Raw genomic sequence first — 26410 nt, forward strand, 5'->3', positions numbered from 1 at the left:
AGCTACATTTTAAGAATTACATTCTTAATATCATGGGAGAATATTACATTGCTAAAATAAATATTAAATCAGCTTGTATTGCTAGAAAGTACGTAAAATTCATTTAGCAAAAAATTCATATTCTAATTAATTCAAATAAATATCATATTGGGTGTCATAATAGCAAAATTTGGAAACTAAAGTAAATAAATTCTTTTCATTTCTTCTTTGTATTTGTATGTTGCAAAATTGTATAAATTCAGAGAAACATTGTTAAACTGTAATTTCTTTTTTCAGTTATATCACTATGATTTTATGAAATTCGAGGAAATTGAGATATTTTATATCCCTACGATAAACTATCTTTCTCCTTAAGTTATAGAAATGATTTTTGTTTAATACGTGTAATAGGCTTTTGTAATGTGTTTAGTATTTTGATAGATTTCTTGTTACTTAATAAAACGGTAATGTGCTTAACGTACGTTCTGTAACAACGTTGCATCTATGCAACTTTCACGTGTTATCTCACTTGGTCCTTAATGATGATAGATCAACCTAATAATTCCAGGATAATGTTTTTACACATTTTATCGCGAAAATTATAAAAAATTTAGACGTTACTCGTTTATTTCCTTATGTAATAAATATTTTTTGACATTACGTAATCTTCTTCACTTGTTCTTCCTGTTTCATAGTTTTATTCGTTCATTACTCTATCGCAAGTTGTGTCAAGCTTGTGCGATTCAACGTTACGTGTTACATAAGAGCACTATTCTAACGTAAAAGTCTTGTGTCACGCTTCACGTGACAAACGGTGATGATAGTCATTGACTCCCATTCAAATCTAAGCCAGCCACACCGTGAAATAAATGACAACGGATTTGTGAGATGTTCTTGAATATACGGATTTTGATATATATGAAACATTTATCGCAGTTGCAAGTAAATCGTGCTCTTATCGCGCTATGCACAACAATGTATGTTTGAGCTTTATTTTGGAAAAATTACGATGTAATTATAGATTAACTTTTAATATCTGTATAAAATAATTTATATGTGTACGAATTTAAAAATTATAGCTCTGATAATAATTGTAATTTACGAGACTAACACTGAAGACTAAAACAACCTCTGCTTACTCGTAAACAGAATATGTAGGTATTTTAAATGTTTGATGTTTGACAATGTGTTTCTGTGTGAAAAACAACGGAACGTAAATAACAAGATATAAGTAACACAGGAACAATTCTAAAGGACTACAAGTACTTCGTCATCTCATTACAAATACAAACATTCCTTTGCCCATATTTGATTATTTAAACAAACATTGAAATTTCTCGAGAAATATCTTATAACTAAACTGTGTAATTTAAGAGAAGAAATTATTTCGCTTTACATTGTACATTTTTGAGTAGCGGAAAAATTACGAATTACGGACATTATAGTCTATTATAAAACATTATGTAACAATGGAAGGAAAAGATCTAATTTTTGCGTTTGTTTAATCAATTTAAACCTTTGCTCCTCAGAAAACAACACGTAAGATCATTTATAAAAAACACGTAAAATTGAATAGAATTCAATTAGAAATTCACTGTTTTCGCAGCCACAGTATAAAAACGACATTTCCAGTAACAAACTTTCCTTTAAGAATATTAAATTCTACGTCAACCTTGACAAATCCGGCGGAAACAAACATAGAATACCACCAATGCTAACTAAGCCAGGGTAGAAACGCGTGAAAAGATTAAGGTTTCCCAAAACGAATATCACCTTTTCTATCGAAAATCATTCGAGTATACACTCGGTAGCGTTGGAAGCCGAAGTCGATCAGACTGAAACCGCTTCGTCCCGATGTTCTCAGAAGATGTCGTAATCGATTCACCAAAAACAAAACTAACAAGACTGAGAGGAGGAAGAGACGAGCACGATAAAAGCCTGCAACAAGAAGAAGAGGAAGAAGAAGGGTGCCAAAAAGGAAGTTACGAGTCAACCATGAGATCCAAAGAAAAGAAGTTGAAGAAGGGTGGTGAAAAAGAAAGCAGCAAGTGCTCGAAGAACTCCTTCCAACGAGGAAGGGAGAAGACAGGACGAAGAAGGGCTGACGTTAAAGGGCTAAGAAAGAGAAGGAAGAGCCATTGGTAGAAGGGGATGGATCAAGAGAAGGGAAGGAGATAGAGTGAAAAAAAGAGGAAGAAGAGAGAGAGGAGAGGAAAGGAGAGAAACGACCTTGTTAAGTAGGAGGTGCGTGGCACGCATGGCGACGCAAACACAAGGCGTGGCTCAAAAGAGTCTCGACCCTATGTGTCTATCCCTGGTACCCGCTGGCACACGTACACTTACACCCACGATTGGAACGATCCACGGCCCACGTTTATCCACGCGCGTTACGTCATACGAGCGAGTATCTCGCAGCGGAATAACGACGAGTAAAACGTGAAAGAGCGCCGCGCGCGAGGGTGGGAGAGCCGCCGTGAGAATTCATTCGGTAGATCTGATTCCAACAGTCCGCCGCGGGAATCGATCGTCGGCGTGCCGCGTCAAGAGGTCGTCTCTTTCTTTTCATTTTTCTCCGCTTCGTTTCCCTCCTTGAACATCTTTTTCTTGTTTCTTTTTAGTTTTCGTTGTTCGGGTACTTTCGTTGTTTCTTCTTTGTGACGTTGGGTTCGGTTTGGTTTGATTGGGTCGAGCTGGCTTTGTTACGTTGGATCGTGCGGTGATCGATGGACTTTTAACGTCGTGGAAAAGTCGAAGGAGATGAGAAGTCGCGTTGGCGGTTTGGCCGGCAGATATGAGCGGAGGCGCAGGTAGCGATAGGTGAGTTTGGGGATGAGTTACGAGGATGAATTTTAGGCAGACGCGTAGAGGGCAGAAGCCAGTAACGATAGAAGTTCAATACCGTGGGAAACTTTTGTTCTTTTAAGACGCGTTATAATGGAGGTAATAAGGTGTTCAAATTATGGCAATCTCATAGCAAATTGCTTGTTTAACGAATACTCTCAGCGAGTTGTCTTAACTCTGTTCTACATTATCATAACTTCGTCAAATATTATTTACAGTTTACGTCTGTTTCTTGAGAATTGAATATTAATCGTGTAATGAAATCTGGGTAACTGAATAAATAAGAGAATTAGAGTCTATCGGATGGATTTTGGAAAACTCATAGTTATAAGTGTCTCGTTATCAGTAATTTTCATTTGGTACCTTATAATTATGTAGCTATAATTACTTCAATATTATCAAGTACGAATTACATTTTAATATTAAAATGACGTTGACATTATAGAAGATTTAGACTTTTCGTAAGGTGCCTTAGAACACCAGTGGAAAGTTAACGCTTTTCCACTTTACCATAGTTGTTTGATATTTGATGGAAACGGTTAAGATACTTCGTGTTTACTTTGTTGATACTGCTGTACATGGTGTGAGAAAGAGTGATTGTAGATACGATAGAAGATAATAGTTGGAGAGGATGTTGGGTGCGATCGTTGTGGAAGGTAACTGCATTGATTGGACATTGTTCATGGAAAGAAAAGCGGTAGGTGCCGATAGTTAGGTGTGTGTATGGGTGGAAGAGGTATAAAGATGTCTAAGTGCATGAATTTGAAATTATGTAAGGCAAGAAAGAATAAACGCGCGGATTCCAATGAAGTTATACAGAGTACTTGAGGCGACTGGACAAATAGGCGACTGGAGAAATAGATAACAATTTCAGAATAACAAAATTAAATGCGTGATACCGTGCACTGATGCGATTACAAATTGTAACATTGCACCTATTCTTTTTTATATGAATAGAATTGCATAATTTGGTTTTCATAAATTTCACACATAAAAGTATTAGGATTATCAAAATTTATTATCAATATCTGAATGATTTTGTAAAATATTTCAAGATTTTCAATGCACATACGTGCCAATACTCATTTATCTCTACTGATTCTGTGTATATAACGAAGAAATATCTGTGTGTTGAAGTTTGAAGTTGACCTGTGAGGTAGTTTGTCGTAAAAATCAATTCAAATAAATCTATATTGATGTCTGTCTATAAAATAGATAATATTGCATATAGCGTTGCATCTGTAAGAAAAATCGATGAATCGAAGTACGGTTTGCTTCTTTATTCCATGTTTTTCCTTGTAGATCTCTCGGACTATCGTGTGCTTCCAAGATATTAAGAAACGAATTTCTTTTATACGACAAATCGAGTATCTTTACATTCGAAATATATTGCAGCTAAGGCGAATCGTATTAAAAAGATAGAAATAATTGAAAGTTCAAATTCGTATAATTTTCTTAATAGGCCACGAGTTTTTAAATTTATTCAGTGATTATTCCTGTTCATCATGATTGATAATACAATTAATAAAACAATTGTAAGATGTTACTTGGTCGATTTTTAAATTAATGTATCCCACATAATAGTATATAATATATGTCGTCTTACAATTAGATCTGAGACGAACACTGTCGCTTATAAGTATGTGTACGTTTTGATTTATTTATATTTTAATAGTAGGAATGTTACTAAAATGTATGAATTAGTGGCAAACTAATGGTCGAAAGCAATTGTGAGATCAACGAATATATATTATATGATATTTGTATAGTTCACTTAAAAGTTATCAAATGGAATATTGAAAATGAATGTAAGATGCCTTGATGCGTTAACCTGTCTTATATATCGTTACTCCGATTAATCACGATAGATTTTTTATCAATCTGGAAGAAATTTTATAACTTGAAATGTATTAGGTCGTCCGAAAAGTTTCTTTCGGTTTATAAGGAAATAATGGATGCAAAATATTTTTCGTTTTATATTATTTCATCGAATTATGTATGATCCATTTTGTTCTATCAAGAGAAAGATCACAACTTTTGACAGATTAGATTTCATTTTTATATAAAGATGCATTGTTGTAAAAGACGTGTCTGTATAAGAAAGACACTTTTCGGACAACCTAATATAACGTACAGGTAACAATAGCTTTATCGTATATTAAATTTAAAAAATAAATTTTATCGTGTTATAATATTCTACGATAACCCTAACGAGGAATAAATCGTCTTAGAACTCTCCATTTATAATGTCGTGATCGAATTATATTCTACGAGCAGAAAAAAAAAAAATAAGCAAGTGCGTAACGTACCTTTGAGCGGTAGCGTACGTATTAAAACGTATTAATCCTTCCAATTGGCCTGAATCTTGACAAATTAGCAGGCATACTTCAAACCTATACGCAGAACAAGAAAGCCATAGAAATGACAAAAAAATCGGAGCATTCATTCACGTACACACCTCCTTTTGTGTAGCGGCGTGAAATATCGCGAGCACAGCATGCAATGTCGTTCAAACTTCAGCTCACAGTCGTGTGATTTATCAGGCGAAGGTTCGCATATTGCGAACACCGCGTATCCGCGTTACAGTTTTTCATTTCGCGCTTATTGCCGGCCGGCGGAGTATTCGCAGGGAAAAGGCGCGAAAATGGAAGTGGAAATTTATACGAACGCGTATCTGTCTTTCAGGGATCGTGGTGTCGAATGCAGGAACCGGTGGTGTTCCGGTTGGGATCGCGGTGGCCAGGCAGAGACTGCAGCATCAGGAAACATCCACTTCGATGCGCAATGTTTCCCTGAGTCATCATACTTCGCATCACGCGAGCTATCATCACTTCCAGCCCGACAATCTGGGTAAGTTTTTACGATCTCTTTATGTTCCCACCTCTGTGCTTTTACGACAAGACTCCGGAAAACGCGCGGTAAATCTTCGTCCTGCTCGTGCTTCAATTTACGAAGGATTTGAAATTTAGGTTGGAAGATTTGGAACTTTTGGATGGAGAGGATTGTTATGAAAGTTCCAATTTGTTCCGATTCGTTAAAAATAGTTGTATAGTCGGAGAAACGAAGTTTTTATTTTTTGATGATCAAAATTGTGCAGAGAAGGAAGTAGAAATTAATATGATGTTTCTACAAAGGCTTTTATTTATGTACGGTATTGACATCTTTAACGATGGTTGGAAATAAAGTATTTGAAGATTATTATATTTTTTTACGGTGGTTGTGGTCGCTTATTGTATTTTTTGTAAAAATTATTGGTTCAATCCTTTTCTTTTGACTTACGGATTTTTGTAAAATAACCAGTTGCAATCGCGTTAATAGATTTATGGTAGTAAAAATTCCTACGAATAATTACTGAAGAACCAGACAAAATATTTTTTACTATCTGTTATTGGCAATTTGAAAATGTGGCTATCCATTATTTATTATCGAATATTTTCGCGTTGACTGTCACACGTGAAACTTTAAATTAATTATTAAAATTTACCAGTATGGGAGAATTGCTAATCATTTGTCACTAGGCATGGAATTTATGGGCTACAGAACAATGAATTGTATCGATGAAAGAGATGTATACACTCCGATATATACACTATAATGCTCGAAGTAATTAGGAAAATACGTTTCTGGACAATCAAAGAAAATAAATTATGTATGATATGAATGAAGTAATGTTTGCTTTACAAACGAAATATAAACGGAATTTGATAAATGTATCATATTCTCGACAATTTAATGTTATCGTCATCAAATATTAACCCCTTAACCTACGATTTACGTTCGAGAATTTTAGGCCGAAAACGTAAACAAGCTATTACACAGGGTGGTTGGTAACTGGTGGTACAAGCGGAAAGGGGGTGATTCTACGCGAAAAAAGAAGTCGAAAATATAGAATAAAGATTTTTCGTTTGAGGCTTTGTTTTCGAAAAAATCGACTTTGAATTTTCGCTCGGTACGCGTGCACTTTATCACGTCTCGTTATAACGGATCTCACTGTAGATCGTTGTCTCGATGGAAAAATTAAGAAAAAAAAATTTTTTATTCTATATTTTGGACTTCTTTTTTCGCTTAGAATCGCCCCCTTTCCACTTGTACCACCAGTTACCAACCACCCTGTATATTATATTATATATTATATTTGGCCCGATCATCGTACTACGGACTATGCCCGTAATATTTACGTTTGGCCCGATCATCGTACTACGGGCTATGCCCGTATACGGGTTAAGGGGTTAATTATTATTTGATCTTTTCAAGATTTTCTCGAATATCCATAATCACATCTGGAAAAGATCGGAATTTTTACTAAACGATTGTATTACTAAATAATGATTTGTGTTCGTTGCTAACGTTTAAAATTTCTCAATGGATTGAAATACTACAACTCGCGAAATGAGTTCTGAAAATATTGTTAGAAAGACGCTTGAAGCGAGATAACTGCTGATGAAAAGATTGCATCAACCAGACTGTCAATCGCATAAATCAATTATCTGTCACGAAATATAAATATTATTTCTAATATTAAGTACCTATACTCTCCACTTAAACATTAAACAGCGTAAAAAATAAAAAATAAAAGAATGCAAAAATCGGAAAATCCATAGCAGCAAAACGAAAAACGAAAGAAAAAATATTGTTCAACCAAAGGGGGTAAGAGAGAGCATCGAACACACAACAAGGACTAAGAGGGTGACTCCAAAGACGCCGTTGAGAAACAGAGCGTGTAGAATCGTGGGAAGTGATCTCCTTTGATTCTTAAAGACGCGTGCCACAATATCGTTTCAACGAAATAATTATATCGCGATTAAATCGCAGAAAAAGAGCACGCGAGGCACAAAGCCGGACTACGGGGTAGTTGAGCGTTTTCGAGGGAACAATGCAACGAGTATTTTCGTGGAGGCTGCTTGCACCCTAAGAGACCGAACGATATCCGTAAAAACTCGGCTGTTTCGTGGGATCAAAATTCGTCTAATGAAAAACAACGGGAGAAAAAAAGTAAACAAGAACGAGGTAAATTACTTTCTTTCTCTTTCGAGAGGCGGTATTCAGTCGTCGAGTGGCGTTCGAGAAGGAAAATCATCAGACGATTAAACTCGAAGAGACTTCGACGATGAAACGTTTAGTAACGAAGGAAATTGAAAATTTTGAAGGTTGTAAGATATGAAATTTCTGATTCAATTAGCGTTTTCTACGATGATCTACGATAAAAAATTTAGAATAGTTTATATCGTGAATAACCTATAGGTATTATCCTTTATGAACTATGTTGCATTGGAATCTATTGGATTTGAAAATCGTTTATTAAAATTAAAATTGATTAAAATGAAAAACACGCAAGACAAGTTTTACAAGTGTGAAAACAAATTTTTATGTATTTCATCGAAACGATTGACGATCTTAGCGTCAATGTTAGTTAAACATCTTCTACTCTTTTTAATAAGTTTCAGAAGCTCTTGAAATTTTTAAAAATACCTTGTACAATGCTTGCGTAGAACCAAAATCAAGAATCGCTATAGGAACGTTTTCCTCCGTGACTTTTATCCGCCTTTGATACGCAATAATGCTCAGGGTCGACTACATTCGCGTGTATGAAACCTGCCGAGAAAAACTCATTCTAGGCTAATTACTTTTCATGCCTGTCCGACTGTGTGTTCGTTGTATACATTGTTCCGTGTATCGCGCTTACAGCGCATTCATTGCGTCACCTATTCCTTCTGAGGATGCTTTTTTTTTCTTCCACAGATACTGGTACTTTTGACACAGGCGATAGATTCGAATTATTCGTTAGCGAACGTAGTAGCTATGTTCATCACAGGCAATACACTTTTCGAATTTTTTACGTTTCGACTTAGGGGGAATGTCCGAGCGAATGAATTTCACTCGCAGCGAGCCCGATGGTTGTCGTAATCTAAATTCCGATCCTGGTATTTGTATGTCCGTCTTGATAATGCGGTAACCAATGAATGGAAATTTTTTTCAGGCTATTTAAAGATCGATTAATAACAATGAAACATAAGAACTTTAGATGTTGTAGGTTTCTATATTCAAATAAAAATCAGACGAGTTTTTTCTATCGTCTTATTATTATTTTTCTATCGTCTTGCACCATATGAATCGGTTATTTTTAAATGTTTTGCTCAATTAAAAAAAAAAAAAAAAAATCATACGTTTAAGGGTTAATTTCACGATAAATACATTTCAAAAATTTCAAGCTTCTTCCAGCTTCCCTCTTTTTTCTTTTGTTTCAAACAGCACTGAAATCAAATACCCCCTGTTACGTCGCCTTAAACATTGGCGCTGCAGCTCTCGCAACCGGGCAGCCGATGGCCTGCATAACGTCATTTCGACCCTTAATAAACCTAAGGACCCACCATAACTTGTCTGTTTCTTTGTATTGTGTTAACATGGGTCTTTAGGCGATCCATTGTCTTGAAAGATTTCTTAAGGCTAAAAATATTTGCGATGCACATCAGGTCTTTAGAGAGGTCCTTGGGTTTATTAGGCGCAATTAAAAACACGGAGAAAGCGGGTACGCACCCATTAGGAAAAACCGAAAATATATCTAATAGAACAGGCTGGGTTTTCCCATGCACAAGGTCACTCACGAACCACGTTGGTCGGAGGCTTCCTACTCATTACTTCTCCTACGACTCTAGGAGGGTCAAGTCGAATACTTCTCCTACGACTCTAGGAGGGTCAAGTCAACTTACTTCTTCTATATACTACAACGTCGAAGTCTAACATCAAAATCTCACGTCTATTAATTATCCTCAAGTGCTACGTCCACTAACATACGAAATTCGACTGTACGAACCTTGCTCTACTATTCATATCTATCTCATCTTCGTGATACAAGTTGTTATCGACGATATATATCTACTCAACAGTGTAGCTTAAGTGTTGGAAATATATATTTTTATAATTCTGTGAATCACAGTGTTATATAAACTTAATCGCCCCTATTATCTTAACGGAAATCAGGGGATCGATCAACTCGTGGTGTCGATTAGTATAATCGTAACGGGAATTTACGACTCCCGTTGACGTCTCTCCTCGCGATTGCGTCTCCCCGCGATTGGTCGAAATTACACCCCCGTTAACCACGAATATGCGTTAATCACGAGATGATTCTCATCGTTATCAAAGTTCATCGCTACAACGAGAGTTTCCCTTTGTTACACGGCCTCACCTGTGGAATATTAGATATATTTCCACGTGGTTGCTTACGCACACGAGGAACAAGCGTTATCGCATATACGGCTGTTTTCATTTGATGCGGTGCTGCAGCTATCGGCATTCCTAAAGCGAGCTGAAACATCTGGACGGAATATTAACGAGGGACAGTGAAGGGCTGTCGACGTTCTTCGGGAATTCCTCTTCCGTCGTCCGAGGGGTACGAAACCGATCATCTTTCCACGCGTCCAGATCGACCCGTCCCACGACAAAATTTCCTCGTGGCCGTGCATTTTTCCTTTCATAGCGAATACTTCGTATACTTTTCGCTTTTCAAGCAAATAGTTGCGCTGTACAAGATACTAAGGATTTTTATTTGGTGGTTGAATTTTCTATCTATTCTTTCTCTATGGTCTTCCCTGAAAGGCATTTTTCTACTTATAATATAAATTTTCTGGACATTGCTGCGATTCCTCCAGGCATTACTGAAAATCTTCTTGTAGAATATAGCTGAATGTTTGCATGGCTAGTGTTGTTTACTAAGAAGCTTTTTGTTGTTTAAGGTAGACATAGATGGGTTTCTTTGAAATGATCTTTGATTGGTGAAATATATTTGTACGTGTGGTGTTTCATAAAAGCATGCTGTGTACTGAGTATAAAAGTTTGTAAATATAACCAACGATTCAGGAAAGCTACAGGTTAACGTGCACACACAAATTAAATTTTATCTGTTAAATCTCTTAAGGAAGTTTTTATGTATACTGAAACTTTGTTTGTAGATATTCGTGTAATCGTTTTAGAAAAGAGGATGGATATTATGAAAGAAGCAAAGACAGGGTTTACCTGTCGGCTGTAAACCTATTTAGCTGTAAACCTATTTAGCTATAAACCGTCCAATCCTTAAAGGGTCTGGAATTATCGAGAAAAAATATGTTGGTGATTGTGTGGATAAGATTCGCTGAATCTTTTGCAATTTTCATTTCACACCTGATTGCCAAAATGCAGATTAATTGTAGTTCGAGTTTTTCTGTCTTATTTGCATCAACACCTAAATGTCTACATATATTATATATATTAACAAAAATTAAGGAATCGATCAATCAGATAATAGGAGAATTTTCATAAAGTTAGATAACAGAAAGAAATAACAATGAACGTACAACTTTAAATTAAATGTTGGTGTTAAATTCAAACCTCGAAGAAACGATATTTCATATGCATTGAACAATCTAATATTTTTTAGAAGAGACTTCTGTATATTCATGGTCAAAGATTGAACATAGGAAATCTAATTAAGGTACGTGATATTGTACGAAAATAAAGTTCTAAATTAGTACGTGATAAACGTGCTGTTACGATATATGTAACGCGATGCTATACTTGAGGAATTGAAAGTTTCTCCAAAATAATTCCACGTAACGCATATTTCTCGACACAAACAGCGATTGTCGACGCTATACTGTACTAGCACGCATAAAACATTTGTCTCTTGATATCGCGAGGCCAAGCCAAGAGCTTCCATTCTTACGGCAGGTGCATGATTCAAAGGGGTGGTATATGTGTGGAACAGGCGATGTACAAGGTGATTCAGGTAACTTGACGTTCGAAACGACGCGAAGACTGCAATAAACCTGTAAAAAGGAAACTTTGGAAGCTTAAAGGAACCACCGGAATATCGATAAAAGTTGCCAGCCGGGATAAATTAATTAACGTTTCGTTGAAATATTCATTGCTCGTCCATAGAACGAGGTCCTTCCTTGCAAATTTAATATTCGTAACACGCGTAGGGTGTTGGGTTCTTGAGTATAATCGCAGGTATGATTAGCTACGAAGCGAGGAATTTTTAATTTCTTAATAATACTCTTTTTTTTAAAGTCAACAAGCAAAGAATGTCGTGGCGATAAAGTGAACGAAGCCTGGGAATTTTGAAGCTTCGACTTTTGTTCGAATTATTTTGAATATTTTAGCCGGTGCTTAAAATTTAATACCTATTTATATTCAATATTTATTTTATTTTGAAGGTTTCGACAGGAATTTGCTTCTGACAATGATATGTACTTTAATATGCATTTAAATGTATATCAATTTTTTTCTTTTCATTACACTTATAGCCGTAACATAACATAGCAATTTCTAACTATCATTAATTCCTATTCATTGTGTAAAACCAAAAACGTATAATTAATATTTAATCCTTTGTTTATTATCAAACAAATTTCTGGTTATCTAAGGCTGATACGATATCGATCCTATAAAGAGAATTACTTCGTTATATAAAAAAGAACTTGTAAGTTTCCGATACGTTGAAATCATCTGCGGCCATTCTGAACGCGTTACAACGATCTGGAAGAGATGATTCTAGATACGAAAACAGTATAAGAGTAGTTTCGTGTCTTGGTAACAGATGTTCGTTATCACTTGGAGGTCATCGGCGCAGCAGTCTCGGAGACACGAGATTGCCGATTCTCCTACTATTTTTTCGAAAATGTGTGTGTAGGTACAAAGTTAATAGCGCAAGCAAGCGTAATAAAAGCACTCGTGGATGATGTAATTAAATTGTTTCGTGTTCTCCTTCCAGATTATGAAATTGTAGAAACTGATTTTTGAGAAATTTCGTCACAGCAAATGGTTCAACGTAAAAAGCAAGCGCGTGACAAATACGAATCGTCTCTTGAAAGAAACGAAAAAAGCAAAAACATTTGCAATCGTATCGCGCGAACTTTTATTTGTCTCGCGTCTTCATCGGTTTTGTTGTAATTATTCGTGGATTTCTCTGACGATGGTTGCAACTCCTCGTCGAAGGGTGTTCAATCGGTGCGTGGAATATCGATACTTTTTCGCGCGACCGAACCGCGTTACGGATCGTTCGTCGCAGAACGAGAAGCAGGCGGAATTTTTCTGGACATGAATAACTTTGCAGTAGGATAGCGACGGCGTGCGTCGAGGTATTATCCGTCCTTTTGGGGTAGAAATATTCCTGGTCGAAGAGAAAATGTCGGATGGAAATGATCCGGATGCAAGTGGAATTTTATAGGTAGAAAGAACCTTCTTAGCTTTTTTTTCTAGTAAGTTCGTTTGAGAGGCTGAAAATTATGACAATAATGAAATAGCTTCGCAAGATAACACAAAATAACAGCAATGTTCCTATGTTCTCCCCCCCAATAATAAACTAATAATTAATATTTAATACTATACTAATAAAAGAGATCAAGTTAAATTATTTAGACTATTAATTGGATACACAAGACTAACGCACGAATTTCTATTACAAAGGGAAGCTTCTCCGTGTGAACTGTGCGACCTATCACGTACAGAGCGACACACGATTCTAAAACGTACAAAATTAGACAAACCACGCACACAGATTCAAAATTCCCAAGGAACACGAGGAAATACTGAGTTCGGGACAAAGTAAGGAGAATTTCCCAAGATTTATCAAATTTAACAGACGTATGAGGCGAGATCAAGATATAAGCAAAACCACCGTGCTAATCACCGTGTTGTCAATCCAACACGTTATAAAATACAGTAAGAAGAAAAGTACGTAGATATTCTTGGAAACAAGAAAAGGAGAACGTAGCGAAATTAATGTTCGAAATAGCTTAAAAACACAAGCAGAATGAATTTAATGTAAACTGTTATCCGCCTATATAAATATATAAATAAATAGAAAATATACAGGGTGGTTGGTACAAGTGGAAAGGGGGTGATTCTACGCGAAAAAGGAAGTCGAAAATATAGAATAAAAAAATTTTTTTTTTAATTTTTTTAAAAATCTACAGTGAGATCCGTTATAACGAGAAGTGTACGCGTACCGAGCGAAAATTCAAAGTCGATTTTCTCTAAAACAAAGCCTCAAACGAAAAATTTTTATTCTATATTTTCGACTTTTTTTCGCATAGAATTACCCCCTTTCCGCTTGTACCACCAGTTATCAACCACCCTGTATATAAATATACGTATTTATACAATGAAGAAAAAACTGGCAAGGTCATTAATAGCTCGGAATCTGGAAGTAGTACATTTAGGTATACGCCACGATCACTCGAATCGATCACGAATCACAGATAATAGTCCGGGTGTAATCTCACCCCAGTTCGGATATGAATCATAGACCGCGACGAAGATAGATGAGAATGAAGACGACTGTTATATCTGACACAGGAAGACAGGAATCTTCGTCGTAGCCGTCACTTGTTCCCTGTCGCACAATGCTGAAATAGTATCCCAAGCGCACTATTCCATTGTTGCGCACCCTCGGCGAACACTATTCCATTGTTACGAGCCAGATAAAATGGCAACGTGAACATATACGGACGAAAATAGGCTTGGCAACCAGGAAAACATACTGTGCCTCTTGTCATCTACGAATCGTCATTATTCGTCTTTATTATCAATACCTACTGCGTGCTTTTTCTTCTTCCGACGTGTTTTAGATCGAACTTTGATGGTTTTATTCTAAAATCAGACTTTATCTAGGTCAGGAATTTCTAGCATGATAAAACTAATATCATTAATGAAATTTTGCAAGTTACAAATTACAAATTATCAATGCTAATAAGTCTACTTCGTAACAATAACAAGTTTGGACACAAGCAAGGGAAAATTTATAAGTGAACAAATTGCAAGTAAAATTCTAATATTGTTAAAAACGTTTGTGCAATGAAAAGTACCAAATACTTAGTGATAACCAACAATTTGTCATTTGTTAATACATTAATATTATTAATTAGTAAACTACTGTATAAAAGTGTTCGAACCGTAAATTCGCGAGCATTTTCTCGTGATTGTTAAAAAGAATCGGTCTCGTAAGAATCCTTTTACGCAGATGAATCATACAATATATTTCGTAGTAAATACATTTTTAATTGAAATAAATTCTAACTTTTTAGCTTTCTCTCGTTTTATTGTACACAGAAATACGCACGAATTCACAGACCGATCTGATACGCGTCCTACTTTAAATAGTGAAATCAGAATCGCCGTAGCTAAATATCAACTACAAAATTAGGACCTGCTCCAATACTTTACGCAACAAACGTTCAACCATTTCAATTAATCACTTTATCACTCGATCTTGCCAAACTTCAGTCGCTTCTACAAATCAAAGCACGAGCAAACAAATTTTTGGATTTCACACGTTTCATTCGAATAAATCCGACACGAGCATTAGACAGATTTCTAACCACTCACATTAATATTCTTATCGCTCGATCTTTCCAAACTCCAGCCCAAACTTCAACCAACCCCGGAAATTGAAACACGAGCAACCAAATTTGTAGATTTCGCGCGTTTCATTTGAATAATTCGACGCCAGCATTAGACGCATCTCTACACACTCGCACTAATATTTTTATCGCTCGATTTTTTCAAAAAGAAATCGAAGCAAGGAACAACCAAATTATCCGAAATATTTCGATCCTATTCGCGATTCGTTTTACCGATGCATCGCGTGATAAGCATCGAACATGACATGTAATACAACGACAGCCGTGCAATAACAGATTAGTGATAGATGTACGGCGAACCTAATCGCGTTGTCGTAAGAGAAATACATCTGACTGGGCCTGTTGTTAGGTTCGAGCACGGCCATGGCGGTAGGCGGCGCGACCCTGGTGCATTGCGGAGGACCTGGAGGGGAGGACAGACCGGCCCACCTTGCCATTCCCTCGGGAGCCCTGGCACCCTCGTTGAACGCCGCTCTTGGATCGAGCCTGAATTCCAGCCTGAATTCCAGCCTAAATTCCACGTTGGGCAGCATCGGCGCGGCAGCGAGCGCGGCAACCGCCGCCACGGCCGCCGCCACAGCCGCATGGCCGCCAACCTTATGGCAGTACCCCGCGGCGGCCGCGGCTGCTGCAGCTGCAGCTGCAGGTGAGGCCAAATCCCCTTCTCTCTTTTTACCAATTTTTCCCGTTCGAAGATAAATATGTTTCTCGGATCGTCTTTTAATTGTTAGTGGATGGGGTAGTGCATGTTTCTGTGAAACACATAGAAATGTATGATTCTTTCGAAAGGTTAAAGAGGATACACGACGCTTTCTTCCTTTCTGTCCTTATCGGAAAATTATCTTTTTGTGGGTAAATATATTTTTTCGCGTTATCTGCCAGTATATGACGTTTCTGGAAGTAAATAATCTATCTAGAGATAAATATATCGATCCCTATCTATAGATCTCTAATCAACGAGGAGTCAGAAAAAAGTAAGAAACGGGAGTGGGTGAATCAGCAGCGTGTTTACCAACTTTCAGATACTTGACCACTTTCTCGACAGGACCTTTAACACTTAGCTAACTTAATAGGGAGATCTCCCCTCTGTAAAGTACATCGCTACGTGATCGAACGGGGAGATCTCTCTGTTTGACCTTTGGAACGTGTTTTCTTTTTTTGTTGTTACTATTAGTTATTGTTTACCTGGAATTGTTCCCAATTAATTGTGTCATTTTCTTTGCTTTTATAAAGTACAGTATATAAGAGAATACACCAATTTAGTGATGTTAGAATTAATTAGAAAGTTACACTATCAGTTATGACTAGATAAAATTATAATCGAGCGATACCACATTGTAAAAAAATATTAAAATGCATTATAAATTTCTAATTTCACGTTCAAGTCGTGTTATTCATCTTTAATGTTTTTAATTTTACCCATATTTTTTATACTTTTAGTATATACTTTCAATTTGATGTCTTGCATAAACAAGATGTAAAATCGTTAAACAAAAGTATCACCGCAAAATATAATTGACCACTTAATTAATTTTTAGATTTCTTTGTTTCTTAAATAGTGAACATTAATCCTAGATACTTGGAAAAATGCTCGGTGGAAATAGCGTATAGCTCGCTGTGGCACGCGCGGTTAAGCGCGCTGTGGCTGTGTTAAAATGATTGTAATTGTATAATTTTATGCTGACTGTACAAGTTAGGTTTGCGAACAACGTTTCTGAAAAATAGTAATTCGTCGTATGAATCGTAAACGGGATGAGTCATAGAAGGCTATAGCAACGAGACTGCTAAATTCGCTTTTGAAGTGAACCAATATCTCTTCATACCGCGGTCTATTTTATCCTAATCGCGTTAGCGCGCGGTTTGTTTGTTTTTCTTGTCTGACTTGTCTCACTGTACGGATTATAACGTAGCGATTCAGGGAGAAAATTTAAACAGCTACGCTAAATTTCTTTTCGTCGTTTTTATCACTTTTTGTTCTTAATATGAAATATATTTTGAATTGTTAGTGTGACATCGTAGTATGTAATGGCTAGTAGTTAAAAGTGGTATGCATATTTTCTTATTTTCTATCGTATTCGTCGATTAATACTTTAACTTTTTAATTAATAGTTTTTTTAATGTTAATTCGGCTTGTTACACAAGCTACGTATGAGTTTAAAGAAAGTTTCATTTCAAGTGAAAGAAATTGTATCACGAATATTGATAAACAGATGCTTCATAACACGACTGTTAAAATTTGAATATACTCTGATACTGTGGAATGAAAATTCATAATGCGTTAAGGCGGAAATTAATCTTATGTAAATAACTGATACCACAGACGAAACACGATTTCGGAGTATTTATAAATGCCACGTTAATAATCAACACGCGCAACAAACTTATTTACTTACATTAATAATCAGCATGTATAACGAACTTATTTACTTGTAATTTACTATTTAATGAACATATGAATTTATCAATTACGCTTTGGTTGTTAATGTATCGGCTGTAAACAAATACCAAAACTAGAGCAGAAAACGATTCCTTAAACTGTCATCCTTACACATTCCGTTTCTTATCATATTTAGCACATTCTGTTTCTAAAAATGTTAATTTTTATTTCCACGAATCTATATCCATAATAATACTTTACGCACTATTAATTTCACCATGAAACATTTGTTAATAAAAATAGACTAGAAATAGCAGAGTTTAGCTCTAGGTACATTCTTTTAATGTTTTTTATTAAACTCAATTGCTAAAGACCGATCTACTATTATCTTAAATAAAACAAAAAATAGTCATCGAATAATGAAGCATCATGTACATATAACAGAGAAACTACACAAATGCTCGCGTTCGAACTTAACTGTGCGTAATTGGAAGTAAAGGGGAAAGTAAAAAGCTTTCCGTTTGTCGAATTTATCGTGTGCAGTACCGGCGCGGAGCTTTGCCCCGATTCCGCGAATTAGCAACGTTACAACCGACCCGCTCGTTTTTCTTTTTCGGTTAATTCTCCGGCGGATTGCGTGGCGGAATAAATCATTCCAGTAATCGGATATTTATTTGCAAACCGGTGACCGCCATTTAGTTAAGCCGTGCAAATCTTTCGGTACTCGATGCGTGAACTGGCGCCACATCGCGTTTGTTGAACGCGTCGTACCTCGCGTGACATCGAGAATATTTTTCGAAAAGTCGCCGCTGTTAATTTCGTTTATTCGAGCGATACAAAAGTGACCATTACAAATTCGAAAAGGGAAAAATCAAAATATCAAAGTAAAATCAACTCGACTATTCGTCAATTTTTCCACTTTATTATATCAGTGCATGATCGATGTTTAATTCTAAAAAAAAAAAGAAAGTATTATCAAATGTATAAATGAATAATCCAAATTTTTCAGTAAAACTCAAGGTATATCTAACAGAATGTACAGAAAGTTATTCGATCAAAATGTTCGTCGTTGCCTTCTATTACTTTCAACCATCTTTCAGGCAAGTGATGAATTCCGTCACGCAAAAATCCAATCGTCAAGTCATTTTTCTATCTCATTCGCTAATTGGAAGTAGATATATTGGATATGACGTGTTCTATCGAACCGAACGGGTAATAGTCCGAAGGAGTAATGTCTGGTGAATAAGCTAGTTGTTGCAAGATGTATTTCAACAATTTATAAACACGTTATAATTAAAATTAAAGACATAATGTCTTTTGTCGTAGAGACAGTGCATGGTCTAGCGTTGTCACGCAGCAATCTCACAGAACATTTATCTTTGTCAGTACCATGATCATTGGACCTTGTTTAAAGATACAACGTTTAGAGTTATAGAAAACAACAACAAATAGTTTGAAAATCTTGCGGTATTTGTTTTTTAAAACGAACTTTGAGCCTGATACATATTTACTTTCATATGAGCATCTATCATAACAAATAAATTCTAGCAAATTTAAAATACTGTTAGCAACATCATTTTTCCCCGCTTTTCAATTTATGATGTTGATCAAAATAATTTATATTTATACTTAATTGTATTTTGTACATTTTGTACATTTTTAGTTTGCCTTTGTGTTCTGTTATGTTTTTACGTTTATTTTGAAGGATCGCTGTGTCTGGATTAGATACTGATTGCTGTCATATTTTTTGATTGAACGTTCGCGATGGATTTATAAAATGGCGAGGCTTTTGGAAATTCAATTAAACTCTCAGTTTCCAAATCCGAATATGTAGTATTAATTGTTTCAAATATCTTTTCCTGTCTTATTGCTTTTATTAGTGAACAGCATGATATTGGATTTAGCTGGTACTTCGATTCATCATTCAATCGGATTTTTAAATTAATGTAGGTAATCTTTTAAATTCATACATTTAATTAGAATTAGAAGATCCATTTACGATTTTGAACTTAAAAGAACTAGAGAATATACGATTCTTTACTCATCAGATTTTTCTAGTATATGTATTATGCGTTCTAAAAAACGCTATGTTGCTAACTTTTTCAAACATTGATCTCTCAATAAATTTTTAATCTTCTAATTCGAAATTCATTAAAAATAATATTCATCGATGTTTACCGAATAGTTCACGTATCTATAAAATTATTTTTCAAAATTGCTTTTTAAATTGTATTTTATATCATCAATAATATATATCACTTCGCAAACGAATCGATTAATAACAAATATGTTTTCTTGGAATTAAATACGAAATAGAAATCGAAGTTTCGACGCAGTTTCGTTGAAACATATACATTTTCGAACAGCGTGGAGCGCGATTTCGGGTGGAATTTCACCCCTGTTCGGAAGCCTAGCCGACCTCCCTCGGTGACCGAGTGACATTTATCCGAATAACGAGCGTCTATATTCGCTTTGCCTGAACATTCTCGCGCCATCTAAATCATTCACGATGTTCTGCATTCAAATTGTCGATTTTCTACTCTTTGCTCGTCGTTTATTTCGACCGGCTGTCGATTTTCTTGATCACGATTGAAGAGACGCGAAAAATCCTTCGGGCGCGTTTCGTGTCTGGTAAAAAATGGTTTTTAATTTAGCCCGACAGCGAAGTATCGGGAAATCCTTCGCAGAGGAAAGATTTGAAATTTGCGGGCAATATGGAATACGAGAATGGAAACGCTGTTGTAGAGATTTTATCGTAGACGGTATAAAAACGAATGAGATTTCCCATTTGAACGAAGAGTGCGAGTTGTTCGAATCTTTTTTCTCCCGCTATTTTTCCTTTTTGGTAGAAATTTGTTTTATACACCTTTGTATCGCACGAAAATTAAGATCTTCAATGGAATTTTCGAATATGCAAGAGATAGAACCAGAGTAATTATAAAAGATTGCAATTGGGGAATTGTTGTATTTCCCGCGGTTCATTCACGCATATATCGTTAAATTGGATACTGAATCAAAGAGAATTTTTGTTCACGTAATAAAGGCTTTGCATTTGATAAATTTTCCATATTTGTATTAAATTATATTAAATTATGAATTTTTTTTTAATTTAAAATTTAAAAGTCAATGTTAATTAGGATTAATTACATAAAAATTGAACAGAAGTAAATTTCATTAGAGTAAAGATATCTTTAGGACATTCATAATATTAATCTTGACATTTTAATTTCAATTCATTAATTTTGTAATTCACTAAATTATGTTACAGCAATGCCAATGGAACCAGTTGGTTTTCCCCAAATGGGTGTTGGTCTCCAAGGTGGTTTGCAGTTGGTCAGGGATCCAACTACAGGTCACCTTCTTCTTATCCATGCTGCTGGTATGTTAGATGGAAAATATGCATTAAATACAATGTAACAATTGACATAAGAATAATTGAGTATACGTATGAATGTTAAATAAAGTTCAGTTTCTCGAATAATTTAACACGAGGCTTCTAACACACAAACTTGATTAGAGATCATTTGAAAAATTATAAAATTTCCAAATTCATCTAGGATTCTATTTTTTTATAAAATTTAATCGATTGTAAAAACGCATAAAACCAAAAATATCAATTAAACGTCATGTCATGCTTCTTTTCCTCTAGAGAAATTGATCTTTTCCAAAAAGTTGTTATTCGACGATTTTAATCAACGATCCTACATCGAAGTTTTAACTTTTAACTCGTAATTCCGATTGTGAATATTATATAACTGTTGCACAGCAATTACTAATTATTTTAAGTACATTAAAGGAACTTGAGCCACTGTTGCATTTGTTTAAAAAATATAGTATCCGGCTCACATTATCGGGGAATAAATAAATTATAATTCACAGTCATTAATTTCCAATTATTTTTTTAATAGAAGCTCTCAACCGAGAAATGATTTACTTAAAACGTTAAAATTATTTTCGTTTAATAATAAGTAATATTAAGTAATTTTGGATGTTGGAAGAAAAATTCTGTGGATGCAGAATGGCAAGTGACTATTTATTTGTGAAAATCCATATGAAAATCTCCGTTGTTCGGGGGTTTTGAATTACCTTCTAATTATCCTTGTTTTCCTTCTCGGGTTACTATTTACTTTACTACCATTAAGTCCACTTACTTATGTCATAAAACTATAGAATATGTCAAACAATAGCCAATAATTACCGTTTAGTGTTAACTGAAAGAATTCTATAATACCTAAGCGAAATGTACCGAACTAACTGAATGTAATTTGGTAAGCTTTGAGAAAAGAGATCATAAAGGAAAAAGTAAGAATGATATTTGTAAAATTTAAAACGGAACACATTTCGGAATAAAGGGAGAATAAATTAATGTCAAGTTTCTATTTCTAATATCGAAACACAAAACTAAACAATAATCCCATGATGCACTACGTGCGTCTGGAGGATTGTTTGCTTCAAAACAAGTGATCAGTCAACGTCAATGAAACATTCTAATATTATTCTAAGCATTTACAGTTACTCAGCTGTCGAAACTATGTAATATTTGCTTTTATGATTTACATAAATAGTCTATTTAACATCGATAATTACTAAGCTTGCCAAGGTGTGCCATAAAACCTATAATACGGTCACAAGCAAATCCATTATAACTAATAAACATTATGGCTTTAGAATAGAATATGGCCGAGAATAGTCTCGGTACCAAACCATACAGAGTACATTAAAAAAACCAAAGCATTCTGCAGATAAATCTAACTATTTACACGACGATGTATTAAATATATTAAAACACATACGAAGCAAGTTTATATACAATAAACAATCCCGAAGTTTCGGAATATCGTTTTAAACGTCAACTCGGGAAATATAAAAATTCTATCCTAGAAAATATATATCAATAAATAACAATAAAGTGTACAATAAAGTGTACAACGAAATATTTCTGAAAAAAGAACATGAAATTTTCTGTTCGCAGAACAAATGCAACAAGCCGTGGTTTGGCCAAATTATTCTACTCACAATAACGGAAACGTAGCGCCACCACCTCTCCTACTTCCTCCTCCGCCGCCTTCGCTTCAACTTCTTAGCGACATTGGAGGCGCAAGGCTAGTTCTTACGGAAAGTAAAAGGAAACAGCAAAGCACTCTACCTATCGTGAAAATAGAGGCGGATTGCGGCACCAGCCCTACGACCATAATCAGTAAGCGATGTGATTTTTAAAGTGAACTAATTATTTTCTAATTAAATTATTGACGGCGTTGAATGAGGAAAAAATCATCAGTAATTCTTTTCTGTTCATTGTTATTGTTATAGAATCTAAACAATTCTAAAACCGCAAGCGAGTAAATACATTCTCGGATGATAATTAAAACTAAATTCTCTACTGCAAAAATAAGTTTACGTGTACTACGTACGAACTATCGTACATATATAATTTCAACATTTCTTATATAAATATTAATCAAAATACTAGCAGAAATACACGTATCTAAAGGAGATCGTACTGTAATCAGTTAACAACATTCACATGCAAAGATTCATGGATCGAATGGCTTGCTAGATAACATGGGACTTCTAAATCCCACAGCGTCGACAGAATCAACGAAGGCGCTGCAGACCGTAACTTCGATGACTGGAACTCTTGTACCCGATGCACCCCTGGTGACCACATTGCATTATTACCCTCATGCGCCTGCATTAGTTCAAATCAGTCAGGCCGAACCAACACACTGCAGATCTCAAGTAAGTCCTCTATTTTTTTCTTGTTTTCGCTTCTGTTCATCGCTTTTCCTCCTTCCATTTTATTCAATTCGTTTCCCTATTGTCGTTATACTGTATTGCTCTTTCCGTATCTACGACAGCGTACGAAAGTATTGGAACACTGATAGAAACCTTTTATGAATATATTACGTGCGTTACACGAAACATTTTGAAATTTCATTGGCTCTATAACGATATATATATAATGTAAATTTTATATATATATGTAAGATTGTTAATCACGCGGTAATTCAGAGGATCGATTCTGAAGTCTGAAAATCGAGTTTATTGCGAAAATACTTAAATGAAATACAGGAGTAAATAACAATTAATAATTAACAACAATTAATAACAGTAACAATTAAACAGCAACCAATTAATAACAGTAAACAATAAATAACAAGTTTTGTGCAGTGTCTACCTGAAAATCGAGAATCGATTTTCAACGTATTTTCTTCTATCGATTTTCTTCTATGGTTTTGTCTATCTCTGATGTTGCTTTCTATCCGTGCGTTTGGGAAATGTGCGTCTCTCAAAATGGCTGTCCGTTACACAAAGAATGTCGTTCTGTCCGTGAAACAAAGAATATCCATATCACCTTTGAACTCTCTAGGGAGTTCACGCACACACACACACGCACGCACGCACACACACGCACGCACACACACACACACACACACACTCTCACACACACACACTCTCTCTCTCTCACACACACACTCTCTCTCTCACACACACTCTCACACACACACACACTCTCTCTCACACACACACACTCTCTCTCACACACACACTCTCTCTCTCACACACACACACTCTCTCTCTCACACACACACACTCTCTCTCACACACACACTCTCTCTCACACACACACACTCTCTCACACACACACACTCTCTCACACACATGTTTTCTATGGTAAATGACGAAATACTTTCGTTAGCTGCTATATGTTTGTCAATCGTACGTCGATTCGGGCATAGTGACAAGAGAGAAAAGCAAACGTAGAGGAGAGACGACAGTAATTATGCCAAGCTCAGGGCGCGGTCCAACCGTTCGCATAATGCGGAAACGTTGTGGCACATTGTATTAATCATGCGCAAACCTATTTGCATCGCTATCTGCATAGATATTACTAACCAGCTCGTTGTTGACCCTGCAATTTCTGGAACGCTGAACGTTTCCCGTTGGTTCGCCTGACGCGGTCTTTGGTTTGCTTTTCGCTGGTCATTTATCTGTTACCATTTCTATGCTTTTCTATTTTATTATCTTTCTTTCGAATCGACGTTTTATTTTATATTTTGATATTTTTCGATTTTTGTTGTGATTTATATAGCGGAAGAATATGGCTATATGGCGCGTGGTATGATCACTCGCATAATTTTGAATTTTCTTCATCCTGAATAACTCTGAGATTTTGATAATACGTATAGAAATCGATTGATTTATGTATAACATTTCAATGGACAGGAATTACTATTGAAACGAAAAAATAAGAATTATTGCCTGTAAAATTCCAATTAAAAATTGTTTTTTGATAAAAAAAAGTAGTCTCTGTTAAAGGTTACTCTTGAATAAGGGGTAAAGTTTCTTGTTTAGAAGTTTTTTGGTTTCTTATTTTCGTCTATATAGACTATCTAAAAATTACACCTAATGCGAGATTTGTTCCAATGTTATCATCTTCTAATAATACTATTCTCATTTATAACCACCTTAAACATTTGATTTAACAGCAAATATAATTATAACAGAATTTGCGTTTGTTTGATTTTACTGAATTTTAAAATAAGAAGCACGTATCTATTAATGTGAAATTTCATTCATGATGTTTCAACACGTTCTTCTTTAGTACATTTAATTGTTAGAATTAAAGGTTTCGGAGGTAAGGGTTAAAATTTTTAATTAATTTAAAATCAGGAGCATTGCATAATTAATCTCTCTTCTAAAGATTCTTCAAATTTCGTACATGTCATAGAACAACAACAAAAATAATTCTTTCCTTCCTCCAATTTTTTCCTCATGTTTTTCCTCAAGTTCATTCGAGACCTAATCTCAGAGCTTCGTTTTTCTTTCGGTGATTCATGTCTGGAGAGTCTTAATACTTTATGCGAACAGAAGCATATTTACTTCGATTACTTGTTGTCGAACAAGGGATATCTATATCTCTCTCGCTGTTAAATCAGTATATTGTTTTTGGTTACTTTTGACGATACCATGTCAAAATTATATTTTGACGATTCCCACAAATTTTATTATTTACTTTTCTGAATGAAATTATATGAAGGAATTTGTTACGACTATATTAATTCACACTAATTGATAAATATTTACAATTGCATTATGTAGGTATAGTTATCAAATAATTTTAATTACGACAATTTTTTATGTATTATATTTTGGTTTTTTCCATATATTACAAAATCTTCAATTTTCTAAATGAGTTTAGAAGTTCATTTATATTATTAGTTAGCATTCAACACAATATTTCAATTTTATTTTGATTTATGAAACTCTCAACTGTAGTAGGAGATTGAATTTTTTATTAACATAATGAGTAACAATAATGGTCGAATATAGATTAAGGACATACACAAATATTTATGTTATTTCCAATATCGTTACTAATTACGTTCCTTGCTCTGAATCTCTCGTAATTAATAATCTTCGTCGTGTATTGAAATTGCTGTTCAAAATGCGATATCGTGTACAGAATATATATCGCAGATATCGAATGTAAACATATCAATATGAATTCTGTACTTAATGCAGAATAATAATAAAACATAGGAAAAAATATATAGAATTCTCTCGTTTGATCTAATATCATAATATTAAAATATGTATTTTTAATATCTACTTAAATTTTAGATAATTTACTATTTAGTATTTCCACCTTATCTAAATATTACTGTCCCATTTCAATGTCACAAAACATTTTCTTCGTGCAAATGAAAGAAAAACCATACAAGCCGTTTCGAATCGCTTTAATTATATATCACATACTATTTGTTTCATATTTTGTTTATTATTTATAATTCCATTAACCGCGTGCTTGGAT

At 35.0% G+C, this 26410-nt stretch overlaps 1 protein-coding gene across 6 annotated transcripts in view; it reads left to right on the forward strand.

Annotated features, from left to right (window-relative positions):
- The window catches only part of wge (BAH domain and coiled-coil containing protein winged eye), a 346446-nt gene that overhangs the window by 296174 nt on the left and 23862 nt on the right, over positions 1 to 26410 (forward strand). For 5 of the 6 annotated variants that reach the window (XM_069112044.1, XM_069112024.1, XM_069112034.1 and 2 more), the window contains 5 exons: positions 5506 to 5670; positions 15568 to 15864; positions 20864 to 20974; positions 22568 to 22792; positions 23180 to 23334. In XM_069112044.1, the coding sequence (XP_068968145.1) occupies positions 5506 to 5670; positions 15568 to 15864; positions 20864 to 20974; positions 22568 to 22792; positions 23180 to 23334 (953 nt within the window). Of the gene's footprint in view, positions 1 to 2485; positions 2797 to 5505; positions 5671 to 15567; positions 15865 to 20863; positions 20975 to 22567; positions 22793 to 23179; positions 23335 to 26410 lie in introns of those variants that run through there. The other variant, XM_069112060.1, reaches the window with a different exon arrangement.

Source organism: Bombus flavifrons, chromosome 1 (assembly GCF_040668555.2).
Source record: "Bombus flavifrons isolate JBK064 chromosome 1, iyBomFlav1_principal, whole genome shotgun sequence".
Lineage (NCBI taxonomy): Eukaryota > Metazoa > Arthropoda > Insecta > Hymenoptera > Apidae > Bombus > Bombus flavifrons.